Here is an 18,271-nt window from a genome sequence, read left to right as displayed (position 1 = left end):
ACAGAAAACAACAAAAAGATCCCCTTGACTGCTAGGAGACAAGATAGGAAGAAGGAAGGAAGGAGAGGATAGTCTAAGCCAGACTCAGCATTAGGAGAGACTACTGTAGTCTAGGCCAGGGCTCAGCAAACTACGGCTGGTGAAGCACTTGCCTTTGTAATTAGAGTTCTGTTGGAACATAGCCGCACTCATCTCAGAGCAAGATTCCGACTCAAAAACAAAATGAAACGAAAAGACAGGACCTCAAACACAAGCTCTACACGGCATCACCCCTGCTCCCTTTCAACGACGCCTCTGGGCTTCCACATCTTCTCCCTTCCTTCCTTATGTTTGAGATGGAATCTTGCTCTGTCGCCCAGGCTGGAGTGCAGTGGGGCGATCTCGGCTCACTGCAACCTCCGCCTCTTGGGTTCAAACGATTCTCCTGCCTCAGCCTCTTGAGTAGCTGGAATTACAGGCCTGCGCCACCACGCCCGGCTAATTTTTGAATTTTTAGTAGAGATGAGGTTTCACCATGTTGGCCAGGCTGGTCTCAAACTCCTGACCTCAGGTGATCCACCTGCTTCAGCTTCCCAAAGTGCTGGGATTGCAGGCGTGAGCCACCGCACCCGGCCATTTACTCTTCCTTCTAAAGTAGCTAAACTGTATTGCTGAGTCCTTGGCCTGCCTTTTAATGTATGTAGTAGTTTCATGTCATTTTTTCCTCCAAAACTGACATGACAAAAGTGTTACGATAGCTTCTTGTTCCTAATTTAGGTTAAATCAACAAGACTTCTTCCAAAATGTGACTGAGCCTTTCAGGTTTTTTTTTTTTTTTTTTGAGATGGAGTGTTGCTGTGTCGCCAGGCTGGAGTGCAGTGGTGCAATCTTGGCTCACTGCAACTTCCACATCCCGGGTTCAAGTGATTCTCCTGCCTCAGCCTCCTAAGTAGCTGGGACTACAGGTGCGTACCACCATACCCAGCTAATTTTTTTTTTTTTTTGTATTTTTAGTAGAGACAGGGTTTCACTATGTTGGCCACGCTGGTCTTGATCTCTTGACCTTGTGATCTGCCCGCCTTGGCCTCCCAAAGTGCTGGAATTACAGGCGTGAGCCACCGTGCCCCACCTCAGATTTCTTCTTAATTCACGCTTACTTCTTTATCTACAATTTGGGAAATTTCTACTATGAGAGAAGCAGTGCAGAATGACAGCTGAGATACAGCTCTGAAGTGAGGAAACTGCATTTGGACCCTGGTTAATCAAATGCTACGTATGAGTTCAACAGTACAATATGTAATTTACATTTATACTATGATACAGACTATGTTACATACACTATACTGTAAAGAAACAATATACTTCATTCATCAACGTACAACCTCATTCTAAAAAATGATTTCAAATGCCTAATAAAACAGAATTAAGATGTAGTGAGAGCTACTCAGGTAAAACCACTTTAAATACACTAGCTTATTTATTCCTCAACACAATCCTCTAGGAGGTTGGTATCATTTTCATTTTAAGATAAGAAAAACGGGCTCAGACGTGGAGTGACCTGCCCAAAGTCACCCATCTTATAAGCGGCAGAAACAGGCTGCTCTATTTTATTCCTTTCTTAATAACCTTGCTTTCAGTTTACAAAAATAAAAAAGTGGCAGAAACAGTATTCAAACCCAGGTCTCCCTGACTCTGGAGTCCAAGTAAATAGTATACTGAAGGTTCGATGATATGGTAAAAGCCATAAAGGAGGTACACAAATCATTAAAGTTAGAAAACATTAATTTTCTATTTTCAATTAATTATTCCCAGTGCACATTTTCAAGACTAAAATTTTCTGACCACTTGGCCACTCCCTTCTCTCCACCTAATATTTTCTTAAACATATCTCAGTTCCCAAGGACTTAAATAAAGCCTAATGACTTCCAGTGCACAGAGCTCAAGCAATTCTCCACGTAATCGATCATTTTAAACAGTAGCTACTTAACGGAAGTGAGGTACAGTCCTCAGTTCATAATGGCGTAGGCCAGCAGATGAAAGCCATGATAGTTCACAAAACCAAGGCCACTCTACTCCTTATCGGCAAGTATGACCTTGAGGGGACTCTGCTACCAATTTTCTACCACACAAGTTATTTTCCCCCTTTTCAGGGGGAGGCAAATGGGTTATCTCACTACCCGTGCTATTTTAAGCACAGTGATAAATGAAAAATAAATCAATGTCACAGACACAGCCTCCACTACCAGTAGTTAGTGGGAACTCTGGGGAGGAGAGCACTGGGCCAGGAATCAGTCAACAGTCCCGGTTTCCTGGCCAGTTCTCGTGTGTGACCTTGGGCAAAACCTTCAAGAGCCTTGCTCCTTGGTGTCTTCACCTGGAAAATGCAGGAGCAAACTAAACCAGTGTTTTACCAAGAGAAGTGCACAAGGGGATCCTGGGAGGCACATGGATGAATGTTTTTAAACTTACATTGTTCTTCCAATTACCTTCTACGCATGACAAAGTTTTCCACTTATGATAATGTCTTAGTTTCCCTTTAAACGATATTTTAGGAGCACATGTTCTCAGGATCCCCTGGGGGTGTGTCACAGACCAAAAAAAAAAAGAAAAAGCCTAGCTGAGCATGGTATGGTGGTGCAAGCCTACAGTCCTAGCTTCTCAGGAGGCTGTGGCAGGAGGATCCCTTGAGCCCAGGAGTTTAAAGTTACAATGAGCTATGGCTGAGCCACTACACTATAGCCTGTACAGGAGTGAGACCTTGTCTCTTAAAAAAATATATATGCATATATATTTAAAATAAATCTGGCTGGGTGCAGAGGCTCACGCCTGTAATCCCAGCACTTTGGGATGCCAAAGATGGTGGATCCCTTGAAGTCAGGAGTTCAAGACCAGCCTGGCCAACATGGTAAAACACTGTCCCTACTAAAAATACAAAAATTAGCTGGACATAGTGGTGCATGCCTGCAATCCCAGCTACTCGGGAGGCCGAGGCAGGAGAATCGCTTGAACTCAGGAGGTGGAGGTTGCAGTGAGCCAAATCAAGCCACTGCATTCCAGTCTGGGTGACACAGCAAAACTCCGTCTCAAAATAAACAAATAATCTAAATTTAAGAATATTAAGTAAATCATGTATTGAAGGTCCAATGATATGGCAAAAACCATAAAGGTGATATACAAACCACTAAAGTTAGAAATTATGGATATTAATTATTCCTTGTGCACATTTTCAAGACTAAAATTCTCTGACAAATTTCATCATCAAAGTCAATAAGAAGTGCAAATATCCCCACAACTTCACACTTACTACAACTCTATGCTAATCAGAAACAGGCAAAGCCACCTGGATGCCATCCACATGTGTCCGTGCTACTCAACACAGATCCTGTGGATTCGCACGGATACAATAAGCAAAGGGGAAGGCTCGCACCAGCACGGAGGAGTAGCGACCCAACTTCCTTTCCCAGAACCTGTGTGGCACAGCCACCCATAGAGGCCCTGCCTGGGAGAAACGGAGGCTGGGCTGCAAGTCTCTACTACCCACAGCAGGAAGAAACAGTCTGCAGCCAGGGAAGTAGGCCCGGTGGCTAAGAACAAATTCAGAGACAGGCTTGGAGTCATGGTCCCTCGGGGCAAGTCCGAGTCCTGCATCCCACTACCTTTTATGTTACAAAGAAGACAGTGCAGCAAACATACTACCTACTAAGTGCCTGACAAGGACCCTTGTTTAATCTCACAGTGACCTTCCAAAGTAGCTACTATTCTTCTTATGTGGGATTTGGAACTAGTTTGCCTGGCATTGTATCCACAGGGATAACAAGATAACAAATGTAAACCACTAGAAACAAGGCAGTACATGGTAAGGAACCAGAAATCCTTCCAATTTTAACCTCTTATTGAAGAACAATAATGATACAGAAAAAGACATGGATCTTTTTAGCATCTGCAAGTTCAGTGTATAGCTCACTGAACTTGCAGATGCTAAAACACCTATGTAACTGGCACCTAGATCAAGAAACATCACCAGCACCCCAGAAGCTGCCTCATCCCCTCTTCAGTCACTACCCACCTACCACCCAGGGTAAACTCCTAATTTCTAACATTAACTATTGCTTTTAAAATTATTACTACCATCTCCTCTCTAAACTGGTTAAAGAAAAAAAAAATATTATTACCATCAACAATTTCTATGTTACAGATGAGAAAACTAAGTCTGAAAGAAGTTAAATAACTTGCCCAAAGCCAAACTAGTAAGTGGCAGAACCAGAACCTGCACTCATACTGTCTGAACCTCAAGTTTGTGTCTTAAGAATCACATCACAATACCATCCCCAGGAATTTTGTGACCATCAAATGAAGGAACATATATAAGAATCCTGCCTGGCACCCAGAACAACATGGGCTCAATGAATGAGAACGATTGTTATATCAGAGATGGAGCCCCGGCTGATCCTGCCCTACTTACTGGCAATAACTGAAATAAGGAATTCTCTTGACAACTGAGTACGATGCAGCACTTCGTGGGAGGTTCTCCTGACAACCTCATCCATCCTATGCTTAGGCAGAATTAAATACTCCCCTACTGGTGTTTGTGAATCACCTTATAAACCGTATCTAAATAGCATACTCTCACTGAGTGACCCATTGGTTATACTGTCTCCCCACTATCGAGAGCTGAGGATTCAATCTGTCTCCATCATCTTGGTACCCTTAGGACAGAGTCCTTAATTGGGAGCCCTAGGGTTTAGTTTTAGAGAATTCATAACTTCCCAAAATTACACCCTAACCTATTTAAATATTTCTGCCGGAGGCAGTGGCTCACGCCTGTAATCCCAACACTTCAGGAGGCCGAGACGGGTGGATCACGAGGTCAGGAGTTCAAGACCAGCCTGGCCAACATGGTAAAACCCCGTCTCTACTAAAAATGCAAAAATTAGCTGGGCATGGTGGCATGCGCCTGTAGTCCCAGCTACTCAGGAGGCTGAGGCAGAATTGCTTGAACCCAGGAGGCAGAGGTTGCAGTGAGCTGAAATTGCGCCACTGCACTCCAGCCTGCCAACACAGCGAGACTCTGTCTCAAAATAAAATAAAATTAAAATTAAAATAAATAAATATTTCCGGGGTGAGGGTCAAAGTTCTGAGTCTCAGAAAGGTCCATGTTCTGAAAAAGTTAAAGAACAACTTTCCTAATGCATAGCAAAATGCTTGGCACACAGAAGGTGCTCATCAAACAACTGCTCAATTTAAAGTAGATACCGAGAGGCCCATCAGCAGGCAGAATGCTAAGATGATCAGGGGAGGCTCTATGCTGAAATGTTTCAGGTGGGTCACTCCCACCAGAGGCCCTAAATGTGACACACCCATTAGCTTTCCCCCTCCCTTCCAACTAATTCCACCAGCACCCCTCCAATGCTGTTTAAAGACTACTAGGCCAGGCGCAGTGGCTCACCAAGACCAGCCTCGCCAACATGGTGAAACCCCGTTTCTACTAAAAATACAAAAATTAGCCGGGTATTGTGGCATGCGCCTGTAGTCCCAGCTAATCCGGAGGCTGAAGCAGGAGAATCACTTGAACCTGGGAGGCGGAGGTTGCAGTGAGCCAAGATCACGCCACTGCCCTCCAGCCTGGCGACAGAGCGAGGCTCAGTCTCAAAGCTGTAGCCATCTCAGTGAGATGAAAAACTACCCAACTACCTCTGCTAAGGAACCAAGTCCTTCTTAAAATGCAGAGGGCATGGGTCCAAGAACTACTGCATATATTCACTATGTGTGCCTCTGAGAAAACTGCTTTGTCTCCCTCTGGCTCATTATTTTCAAATATAAAATGAGAATTCATAGCCCTTATTGGCTGCGGGGGATGGTGGCAGCTACTGGAGAGGCTGAGATGGGAGGACTGCTTGAGCCTGGGAGGCAGAGGTTGCAGTGAGCTGAGACGAATTTGTCTTATTTTCCTTTGTACTGGCCCAGCATCCAGCAAGAGGCCTTGGACTCAGTGGATCTTCTATTAACGCTAAGTAATCTGAATCAAATCACTACTTCCAATCACCCTACTCAGTCTTGCAAGTGATTTGTAACCACCTGGTATTAGAATGAAAGTGTAGGTCGGGTGTGGTGGCAGATGCCAGCTACTTGGGAGGCTGAGGTGGGAGGACTGCTTGAGCCCAGGAGGTCGAGGCTGCACTGAATTGTGATTGTGCCATCGCACTCCAGCCTGGGCAACAGAGCAAGACCTTGTCTCAAAGAAACCCAAAACCAACAAACAAAATCTTTGTAATAAAACTCCAAATGCAGAACATTTTCAGTTGGCATAATTCTAAGATAAATTATCAGAATAAAGACTACACAGAAAGAAGGGAGTATGAACAGACAGCAGATATAACATGGGAAAGCAGAAGGACCAAAATAACATGCTGAGCTTTTTCCAGATCCAGCTTGATGGAAGCTCTGAGCGCTGAAGGGTTTGAAGGACTGCTGAAATTACCTAGCTCCGTATTTCCTGGGTTTCATGCACAGAATGTGATTTGGTTCCGTGAAGAGGGCATGAAGTGATGTGACTTCAGGACATTTACAATACACACCCTACACCCCTGTAGACGTGAATGCACGTAAGCATGGTAAAGGTTCTGAGAAGTCCTACGGTAAAGAAACCAATTCACCTTTATTTAATCCTGCATTCCCCCAATTCAGCTGCCCACAATCTCTTTTCCATGGAAGATCTAGAAACAGCCTACAGATCAAACGCTAGGAAAGGCCAACCCAGTCCAAGGTCATGCATCCGCTTACCGGAAACTCAGACCTCCTAATTCTCCATCCAGAGGTCTTTCCATTAGAAAATTTCAAATAAAAATCAGAGACAGTGGGCTCACAATTTGGAAAAAGATAAGTAAAAAACTGTCAATTAGCCATCTCAAAGAACGGTATAAAACAATAGCAAGATGGCAGGAATGAAGGAAACCCGGAGAGTGTGAATACCTCATGTGAAAAGCACAGCAGCTACTCGGCTCCTGCCGAGTATCACTGTGCAGGCTGTGGCAGCAAGGTGGCCAGATCTTTTCCAGGGAAACTAGAAATTTCTTTTTCTTTTTTTTGAGACACAGTCTGTGTCACCCAGGCTGGAGTGCAATGGTGTGATCTCGTCTCACTGCAACCTCCATCTCCCAGGTTCAAGCAATTCTTATGCCTCAGCTTACCAAGCAGCTGGGATTACAGGCGCCCGCCACCACATCTGGCTCATTTTTGTATTTTTAGTGGAGACGGGGTTTCACCATGTTGGCCAGGCTGGTCTCAAACTCCTGACGCCTAGTGATCTGCCTGCCTCTGCCTCCCAAAGTGCTGGGATTATAGGCATGAGCCACTGTGCCTGGCCAAAACCTCTTTTTTTTTGAGACGAAGTCTTGCTCTGTGGCCCAGGCTGGAGTACAGTGGCACCATCCCGGCTCACTGCAACCTCCACCTCCTGGGTTCATGCAATTCTCCTGCCTCAGCCTCCCGAGTAGCGGGGATTACACACATGTGGCACCACACCCAGCTAATTTTTTATATTTTTAGTAGAAATGGGGTTTCACCATGTTGGCCAAGCTGGTCTCAAACTCCTGACCTCAAGTGATCTTGGCCTCCCAATGTGTTGGGATTACAGGCATGAGCCACCACACTCAGCCAAAAATCACTCTTTTTTTTTTTTTTTTTTTTTTTTTTTTGGAGACAGGGTTTCACCATGTTGGTCAGGCTGGTCCTGAACTCCCGACCTCAGGTGATCTGCCCACCTTGGCCTCCAAAGTGCTTGGATTACAGGCGTGAGCCACCACGCCTGGCCAAAAAATCACTCTAGTTTCTAAGAGCTGGTGCTGTGGGTTAAACAAAGCATGCCTGCAGGCCCACTGTAAGTCTTCTATAGCTCACAGGCCACAAGTTTGAGAACTGTGGTCTAGGTAGATTTCTATCTATGAAATAACTGGTACTTCAGAAGAAACCAAAGTTTGACAATACACATGGGCTATCAGATTTTAAAATAAAGATAGCCAGGAATGAGGGCATGGTGGCTCACACCCATAATCCCAGCACTCTGAAAGGCTGAGGTGGGAGGATTGCTTGAGGCCAGGAGTGAGACCGGCTTAGGCAACGTAGTGAGATCCTGTCCCCACCCCAAAATAAATAATTATTTGATAAATTATCACATTACAAATTTTCTCACCTGAAATGAGAAAAGCCTTAGAGACACACAGTGGAATGTATGGTTTATTTACTACCTACTTTCCAACACCCAATGTGAAGTTCAGCACTTCCGTTAACATGGGGTGACACATAAGCACTCAGTGACGTCACCAAAACCCTTTAAGGAAGACTCACTCTGCTAGGTACCCTACTGGGTCCCCACAATGTAAAGCTACAGGAGCAGCCATGGATTTCCTGCAGACATTAGTTTCCTTCAAGTGTTTATGAAAACTAAAATGGGCGTACAGGCAGGAGTGAGTCTGTTTTGAAATGCTGTCTTGAGCTACTCAATCACTGGACATGTACAAGACAGTCTCAGTGGAGTACCACTTAGATCTCTTGAGTGTTCAGTACACTTGACTACACTGGGAGTCAAAACCATGTGTTCAATGAGCCTCGCAGGATGAACCCACTGGCCAATGAATGGAGGCTTTTTCTTTTAATGGTAGATGTACAGTGTCCTCTTAAAAGGAAACTTAGTGCTCGTCCTAAAAAGCCAGAATCTTAAAACACTAAAGTTCTAAATCAGCCCAGGGTGTCCAGTACACATTCCAAATTACCTACTGCTCAGGCTCAAAGTGTGAAATAGCAGCACTGGCAGGGATTTTCAGGAGGACTGTGGAACTTCCGAGGCTCCGCGTCAATCAACATTTTCCCCAAAAAAGGTGCCAGGGAATTAGAGGTTCAGGCCTAAAAATCTGTCAGAAGGTTACTTTCTACTGATTCTACAACGGCTTGGCCACACTGATTTGAATGTAGTGCCACCATGATGCTGAACTCCCGGAAGCATCATTTAGATTGCATTCTGTATGAACATCATATTCTGCAGTATACAATCCAAAGGCATTGAATGGGTCTATCTAGATCTAAGGCTTTTTAAAGTCCTAAAAAGCATTAGTAGTTTTTCAGGAGAACAATTTCTATTTAGGTGATGACTGGCAGACAGCTAGCTGGTCCAGCCTGCGGAAGGCTGCTGTGAATCTATAACGCACTGTGGCATCACACTATCCTAACAAGGGATTGCTTGTACGTGATGACAGGTGCTACTCACTTATCAGGTGGTAGACTTTCTCATCCAACTACCAGCCAGGCTTGACCTTGCTTAGCTTCTAGCAGTAGACTTTCTAGGAACATTTTAAAATATTTTTAGAAAAATGGAACGACATAAACCAGACTTGGATCCACTCATCCAGAGGCCCCCTTGTAACCTTAGACAGACAGCACAGAAGTGCAGAGGACGGCTATGGAACAGGATGAACTACTCAGGACTTTGTCTTATCTGAACTAGTTGAAGAAACACTACTTCGGCTAACCAGCCAATGACTTGGGAAAAGTAGAAGTGACTTTCTTTAAATATCCAGCAGTTTTTAGATCTTCATCCATGGAACTGAATGAGATCACATTTCTTTCTTTTTTTTCGAGACAGTGTCTCATTCTGTCACCCAGGCTGGAACACAGTGGAGCGATCACAGCTCACTGCAGCCTTGATCTCCACGCTCAAGCTATCCTCTTGCCTCAGCCTCCCGAATAGCTGAGACCACAGGAGTGGGCCACCACATCCAGCTAATTTTTAAAAAAATTTTAGTAGAGACAAGGTCTCACTATGTTGCCCAGGTTGGTCTCAAACCCCTGAGCTCAAGCAATCCTCCTACCTCAGTCTCCCAAAGTGCTGAGATTAGAGGCTTGAGCCACTCTGATTTGCCCAGATCATATTGCTACCACCCTATAGAACGGATGTAAATTACCTGCTTGGGCCAAACATTAACTCACTAGACTTCACGTTGCTTGGGAAATTTTTACATTTTATTTGACATCTTCAGAGACTCCTTTTCAATCTAAGAGTACTATGCTCAGAGTAAACTAACAACTGATGCACTTTGCTGCAAAGAGTCCAAAAGATATACATGGAGACTTCAAGGTGCTGGAGGGGAAGCCTAGTTGTTAAGGTGTTGGACTTCACACACCAGACTTAATAGAAACTGCAGGTTCAAATCCCGGCGGGTCAACTGAGACTCTATTATGATCTGCTAGAAAAACTGAGCATGAGACATTTTACTGCTCTTTGACAAATTTAAGAGGGCCTTACAGACTGTCTCTGGGGTTTCTGAGGAAATATAAAAGAGCAAAAAACTTGGCAATCATTTAAATATACTGTCTTTTAGTTCTGTTTAATGGGGGGAAAGATCACATCTCTGCAACATGCTGTGCACATAACAAAGAAATAGAACCATCACCTTCCAGATGCCCAAATAATATGAAATCCTTTGAGTAAGTTTACCATAAGCATACAGTATTACAGATTTCTAACATTCCATTCTTGCCCAATGCAAATCTACAGACAATAAACCTAAAATTACCCACCAACCTGTTTTTTCTTTAGTTTTTAAAGGCCATCAAATCCTTGGAGATAGTATGGACCTCCAGCTGTTAACATTCAGAAGGAACACACTTACAGCCCTGTCTCCATTGGGCTTATTACTGCTCCAGTCAATGGTGCATTTCAGAGCTGAGAACAATTCCAATGAAGTTTTCACTGCTAGTAGTAAACACCACTGCTTCAACCATCCACATTAGGTCAGCATTTAACAGAGGGTCTCCCTCTGGAGCAGGTTGTCCAAGAATATGAGTTCAACCACTGGCTCAAGAGAAGCGGAATGTCTTCTCAATGGTTCAAAATTCACTTTCTGTTCAACTACAGGCCTTCTGCCAACTGAGGATCTGAGCTCTTTAGGGCAGTGACTATAATTCTTCCTGGACACAGAAGGCCAACAAGGTGACTGTCACACATCAGCACAGAGCGAAAGCCATTACATATTAGTAGCCAGTGAGAAACAAGGTTCAGGACCCTGTACTGTAGAGGAGAGCACTGTAACACGCCAGCAAGCAGAGTGGTGGAAGGGGAGCTGGGTGGCATGTTCATCCATTACAGCCATGGGTGGATCTGAAGTCTAAGTAAGATGGATACTCACTACTGTACTGGTTGGTACCTAGGCAGTAAAGTAACAATTCATCAGATAAGATTTTAGGTGGAACCACAGGTTTGGAAAGTTCTGGGATCCAATATAATGTCTATAGGAGCATCAATACATAACATGAAAAGTCAGTATCAGGGAAACAGGTAGGGATCCCTCCCCTGGAATACTGGAAAGAGATGTAAAGACCATATCTTCAAGCGCCCGAGTGAAGACCTTCTTCTAATACAATGGGTCCTGTGGCTTTCTGTTAGGAATCAAGCAGTAATTAGTTATAGCCCAACTTTTAAAGTATCAGTGCGCTTACAATTACATAAGAAGAGAGGAGGACATGAGACACTCAACAGAGTAAGTTTAAGCGTTAGGACTAACTTGTAAGTACGTTTTAGATACAATTTAAGGACACGTTCTGTTCTAAGCGCCATGCCAGAAGCCAATGAGTATTTTTGGCAGGTCCCATATTCACTCTATAGGGAAGCTTGGAACCTTTTAAAACCCAGTTAATTTAACTCTGAAAAAATGCACGACATTGTCAGACAGTAAAGTTTCAATGTCGGAATGAGGCCACATGATTCTCCCCAGTAGAGGTAAACTACTGCCATGAGAAATTTCTACCTCTTGGGGACCACCCACACACACAACTCCTCCCTCGCTCCCCTCTCCAAAGAGCACCCTCACATATATAAGATCCCCTCCAGTTCCTTCTACTCAACAGTAAGTCTAGAGACGATGTTCCCCAAATTTTAACAAGCTACTTAGGGCGTGAGAGAGCTGCCTTATGTCTACACCCAGATCCTCCCCGGACCCCTCCACTCGCGAGGTTCAAAACCCCGCGCTGGCTACCCTGCACGGCCAGGCCGGCCGCTGGGGCACGATGGGGCCAAACGCTTAACAAATCCTTTCCGAGCCATTTCAGGCACCTGGGAGACCCGCCAGACAGGTCGGCCCGGGCCTCGCAGAGGCGCTTCATCCCCCCTGCTCCTCTCGGCTGTAGGAACCCTAAGGAACGGCCCGGCCCGGCTGAGACGTCCGTTCAGGCTGCCTCCCGCCCCCAGGCCCGAACCCCTCTTCCCCGCCCGCCCGGCCCCGCCTCGGGATCTCGTGCTCCTGCCAGCCGGCTGCGCCCGTACCTGCCGGACCCGGTGCAGGGCATCCACAAAGCCCTCGGCCTTCATCCCCACAGGAGCGCTCTGCCCCTGCACCAGCTCCGCCATTACCGCCCCCGCCGCCGTCGCCCCCGCCGCCGACGCCGCCGCTGGGCTCCCCGGTCCGGCCTCCCGCTCCGCTTGGGGACCCGTAGCCGGAAAGGGAAAGTCGCCGTACTTCCGGCGGAAGGGAAGCGGGGACGCTCACTCCTAGAGGAGCCGCGTCTGCGGGGGCGGGATCAGAGCACGTGACTTTTGACCGACCGGAAGTGGGGGCGGGACCGCAGCGCCGGGGTGGGCTCGGAGCTCTGGGCAGCCGTCGGTCTCGAGGGTCCGGTCGCGTCCCCGCCCTTCCCGGGCAGGATTTCGTCCAGGACTGTCGATGGCGTCGTGACAGGTCCCTGAGGCTCGGATGTGGCTCAGAGGTGTCCGCTGTCGGCCGTTTGGAATCTCAGAGGGACTGACGTGGCTCTCCCAAGACGGCACCCCGAGCAGTCATGGTTCATCAAAAGCCTGGTCCTGAGCAGCCCCTCTCTGAAATGGCTACTGGTTGGGAACTTGGGGGCTGAGCGCTTTGAAAGGGCATGGAGGGCAAGCGACAGCATCACAGAATGTCAGTGCCCCATGTTTGCGGAGAGTCCCGGGCCCCGGTTCTTACACTGCAGTTTGCACGAGGATGGGCCGCCGCCACTTCCGCCTGGGGTTGCCGGGTGACGCCGCCGAGGAGGGACGCGCCCACTGAAAAGCCAGCGTGGTGTCCTCTTACCCACTACTTCACAAACTCTGGGACTCTAGGGGGTGCAGGAAATACCACAGGACCATTATTGCCCCCGTTCCTGCTCAGTCAAAACTTGCAGGAGGCTCCTTGGAACGCCTACGTAACTTTAATGGACGTGACTAGGTAAAAATAGATCTTCTACAGCAAGGAAGGAATCTTAGTGCCAGAATTCAGTTGAGCCTTTGAGGTGACTCTTCTTATAAGTGAGCAAACAAGTAACGAGATTTAGGGGGCGCCCATTTTTGTATTAGCACGATTGCCCTCGTATTTAATATTTCCCCAGCCCTATTATGCAGAGGAGTTGGACTTAATGAAGAACGATGTTGGCAAACATTTTATGCTCATCTTGAAGTTATGAAGGAAGCTGAGCAGCAAGAAAAGGAAATATGGGCCAGGTCCAGTAGCTCATGCCTGTGATCCTAACAGTTTGGGAGGCCAAGGCAGGCAGAACTCTTGAGCCCAGAAGTTCAAGACCAGCCTGGTCTACATAGTGAGACCCCCGTCTCTACAAAAAATACAAAAGTTACCCAGGCATGGTGGCATACACGTATAGTCCCAGCTACTTGGGAGGCTGGAAGGAAAGGATTACCTGAGCCCTGGAGGTCAAGGCTGCAGTGAGCCATGGTCCCACAACTGCAGTCCAGACTGGGCAACAGAGCAAGACCCTATTTGGGGAAAAAGTCCCATATGACTTTTCTGGATGACCCCACTCTCTCCTCCTACTGTGTCATTATGGCAAGAGAGCTTTGGGCTTTCTAAAGAAGTGTGAGGAATGCTTGGCCAATAATCAGAGCATAGTTCTTTATTTGTTCATGACTTCTCTCCTAGACCGTGAGTTACTTTAGAGCAGAGACTTATTTTTCCCTGTATTGCTAGGGTTTGGCACATAGTAGGTGCTTAGTAAACTTATTTTGCATTCAATAATGCCAAGTAGAATAATTCATAGATTATGGCAAAATAAAAGAATTTGGGAAGATTGAAGATTACTTTCAGGAAAAATGTTTCAAACCCTGTTGAAAAGTACGTAACTTGCTGTGTTGTTGAAGTGCCAGCATGAGGAAGACCATGCCAGCATGTCCATGTATTGCCCATTCTGGGTGTGCTGAGTCTTTTAACTTCGGTTGTAAAAAGCAAGGAATGGCAGTGGCATGAACATAGTCGTTCAAGTGAACCGAATATCAATGATAACTTCTGTTTTGAATTTTTAAAATGTATTTCTGAGGTTAGGATGTTGATTCATGCATATTCTAGCTGGCTTTTCCTATGAGTATAAATAGTGGAAACAAGGCTATTGGCCTAAATATAAGATATATTCCAACGTTTGGTCCAAAGACCAGATAATCCCTGAATAGGGAGATAGAGTTCTGTTTCCCCCTCTTTTATTGGTTGGGTAACTTTGAACAGGTCACCTATATTTGGGGCCACAGAAGACGAAGATGGCCCCAAGCCTGTCATGTCCACTGTTAAATGTTCTGCTAACACCCTGGACTTCATCACCTTGTTACAGCACTTACCATAGTTTCTTTGAAATCATCATGCAGTTATATGTTTGTTGTCTGCCTTTTCCACCAGAATAAAGCCTCTACTGATACAAGGTCTCTTTGTCTTGTTAATTGCTCTCCCTGCCACCTAGCACCAATTCCTGGCATGTGGTTGGTTCTCAGCATTTGTGAAATGAATGAATGACAATGATCTTGTCCAAAGAGGATAGAGAAATATTCTTAACAGGTTAAAAAAGAAAAATCTGGCTAGGCTCAGGGGCTCGCGCCTGTAATTCCAGCACTTTCTGAGGCCAACCTGGGCAGACCACCTGAGGTCAGGAGTTTGAGAACAGCCTCGCCAACCTGGTGAAACCCCATCTCTACTAAAAATACAAAGATTAGCTGGGTGTGGTGGTGGGCACCTGTAATCCCAGCTACTTGGGGGGCTGAGACGAGAATTGCTTGAACCTGGGAGGCGGAGGTTGCAGTGAGCCGAGACCACGCCATTGCACTCCAGGCTGGGCCAGAAGAGCAAAACTCTGTCTCAAAAAAAAAAAAAAAAAAAAAAAAAATTGCCTCACGCCTGTTATCCCAGCACTTTGGGAGGCCGAGGCAGGTGGATCACCTGAGGTCAGGAGTTCAAGACCAACATGGGCAACAATGGTGAAACCCTATCTCTACTAAAAATACAAAAATTAGCTGGGCTCAGTGGTGTGTGCCTGTAATCCCAGCTACTTGGGAGGCTGAGGCAGGAGAATTGGGGAGGCAGAGGTTGCAGTGAGCTGAGATTGCACCACTGCCTTCCAGCCTGGGTGACAGAACGAGATTCCGTCTCAGAAAAAAAAAAAAAGGAAAAATTCACATACTGTGGTTGTGACTAGTTTTGCAAACCATTCCTCTCTGAGATTTGGAGATAAGTTACAAGTTACTGATAACGTTGAGCTGCCTCCAGATACTACCAACTAGAAGTCACCCTAAAGTGAAACTGTATCAATAAGGACAATCTAGGTTACGCTACAGTAACAAGCCTGAAAATCTCAGCAGCTTACAACAATACAGGCTGTTTCTCCCTGGCCACGTGAACGTAGTGGTCCCTCCACTACATGTCCTGTTCACTCTTCAGCCAAGGCTGATGGCGGCCTCTGTCTGGAACATTAAACTTCATCAGAGCAGAGGAAGTGAGAGTGGCAAAGCGGGAACTGGTTTGTAAGGCTTCTGCCGCAAGTGCTAGGCACGACTTTGTTCATGTTTTATTGGTGGAAGAAAGTTTGCCTGTTGTCAATAAGATGCAGCAGTGTGAAGCATGCATTGCCTTTTAAAGCTTTTGCCTAGAAGTGAGTGGCATATGGCACTTCTGCTCACATTTAATTGGCCAAAGCAAGCGGTGGCCAAGCACTGACCCAATAGCAGAGAAATATAGTACATCTCCAGGGAGAAACAGCAAATATGTTTGAATAGTAACATAGTTTTGCAAATACATCAAGAGAAAAAGTAAATATGGAGAATGTTACACAGTGTCCTTTAAAGGACATAACATGGGTGGCTTCTAGTATTTGTTAACTACCCTAAAGACCCTTGGCTCTGGCCACTTGAAATTTGGGGAAGCTTTGCATTCCCATCCCAAGAGCTGCGTTGTTTTTTGTTGTTGTTTTTCAGATGGAGTCTCGCTCTGTCACTCAGGCTGGAGTGCAGTGGCTCTATGTCTGCTCACTGCAACCTCCGCCTCCCGGGTTCAAGTGATTCTCCTGCCTCAGCCTCCTAACTAGCTGGGACTATAGGTACGCACCACCACGCCTGCTAATTTTTTGTATTTTTAGTAGAGACGGGGTTTCACTGTGTTAGCCAGGATGGTCTTGATCTCCTGACCTCGTGATCCACCCACCTCGGCCTCCCAAAGCGCTGGGATTACAGGCATGAGCCACCACGCCTGGCCTGAGTTGTTTATAACTAAGGCAGAAATAGCCTATAGCGATGAATCGTGAGTGAGAGAATTCTCCATTTAGAGATTTTCACAGGTCCCCAGACCGAGACCTTTTCCAATGTCCAGGGTCCACTGGAATTTCAAGTGCAGACTAAAGAGCATGTCAGCATGAAGTCTAAAAATTTTAAAATAGAATTATAAAGACTCTCCCATGCTGACTGAGGGATAAAGATACGCCTCGGAGCAACAGGAGTGATCCGATGATTAGAATACTGCTCTTTGTCTCAGCATCAGAGAATACATTAGACTCTACCTTCAATAGGGAATACATGTGTATATGTGTAATTGTCAGTTAGGGATGGGAGTATGCTCTGAGAAACGCATCATTGTGTGACCATCTCAGAGCATACTTACACAAACCTACTATAACAGCTTAGCTGTATGGTGTAGCCTATTTCTTTTTGGCCACAAACCTGTACAGCATGGTACCATATGGACTACTGTAGGCAGTTGTAACACAACGGTAGGACCTTGTGTATCTAAATATATCTAAACATAGAAAGGATCCAGTAAAAATACAGGGTTATATATATTTTTTTCCAGGCTGGAGTGCAGTGGCGTGGTCTTGGCTCACTGCAACTTCCATGTCCTGGGTTCAAGCGATTCTCTCTGCCTCAGCCCCCCAGGTAGCTGAAATTACAGGGGCATGTCACCACGCCCAGCTAGTTTTTGTATCTGTAGTAGAAACGGAGTTTCACCACGTTGGCCAGGCTAGTCTCGAAATCCTGACCTCAGGTGATGTACCCTCCTCAGCCTCCCAAAGTGCTGGGATTACAGGCGTGAGCCACTGCGCCTGGCCCAGTGTCATCATCTTATGGAACCACCATCACATGTGCTGTCCATGGTTGACAGGAACCTGACTATGACTGTGCATCTCCCTGCTTCTTCCCCTGGCCTTGTACCACCCTGCTGGTACCATGGAGCAGTGCTACACCCTCAAGAAAGTTCCTAAGTACATGGCTAGTAAATTTTCTGGGACCACACTTATCTAAAACCATTTATTCGGGCTTTATACTTAAAAAATTATTATTATTATTATTGAGACAGAGTCTTGCTCTGTCGCCCAGGCTGGAGTGCAGTGGTGTGATCTCAGCTCACTGCAACCTCTGCCTCCCAGGTTCAAGCAATTCTCCTCCCTCAGCCTCCCAAGCAGCTGGGACTACAGGCTCATCTCACCATACCCAGCTAATATTGTATTTTTAGTAGAGACAGGGTTTCACCGTATTTGCAAGGCTGGTCTCGAACTCCTGACCTCGTGATCCACCCTCCTCAGTCTCCCAAAGTACTGGGATTATAAGTGTAAGCCGCCGCACCAGGCCATTTTTTTTTTTTTTTTAAATTTATTAAAGACAGGTCTCACTCTTGCTCAGGCTAGTCTTGAACTCCTGAGCTCAGGCAATTCTTCTGCCTTGGGCTTCCAAAGTGCTGGAATTACAGGCATAAGCCACCTCAGCTGGCCCCTCACAATTAATGATGTAGCTAGTTATAGAGCTCTGGATTATAAATAATTCTCCTTTAGAACACTGAAGGCATCTCTTACTGTTTTCTAGCATCATATATATAGGATGGAGTGAGACTCCATCTTAAAAAACAAACCCAAACAAACAAATATATATATATAGCCTTAAAAAACAAAATATATTCAGCAGAACTTTGAGTCTCATCAATGTAAAAAATAATAATAAAAAAACAACAAAATATATATATATATATATATATATATATAT

At 45.7% G+C, this 18,271-nt stretch overlaps 1 protein-coding gene across 4 annotated transcripts in view; it reads right to left on the bottom strand.

Moving 5' to 3' along the window:
• Window positions 1-14,068, bottom strand: part of FUBP3 (far upstream element binding protein 3) — a 58,987-nt gene extending 44,919 nt beyond the window's left edge. For 3 of the 4 annotated variants that reach the window (XM_032257605.1, XM_032257608.1, XM_032257606.1), the window contains exon 1: window positions 12,290-12,478. In XM_032257605.1, coding sequence (XP_032113496.1) covers window positions 12,290-12,373 — 84 coding nt within the window. In that variant the 5' untranslated portion in view covers window positions 12,374-12,478. Of the gene's footprint in view, window positions 1-10,552; window positions 11,407-12,289 lie in introns of all 4 variants that reach the window. The other variant, XM_032257609.1, reaches the window with a different exon arrangement.
• Between the last annotated feature and the right edge of the window lie 4,203 nt (window positions 14,069-18,271).

The sequence above is a fragment of the Sapajus apella genome, unplaced genomic scaffold (assembly GCF_009761245.1).
Source record: "Sapajus apella isolate SASKATOON/1434 unplaced genomic scaffold, GSC_monkey_1.0 scaffold97, whole genome shotgun sequence".
Classification (NCBI taxonomy): domain Eukaryota; kingdom Metazoa; phylum Chordata; class Mammalia; order Primates; family Cebidae; genus Sapajus; species Sapajus apella.
The sequence above is the reverse complement of the archived record's forward strand: the minus strand, read 5'-3'. Positions and strand labels throughout refer to the sequence as shown.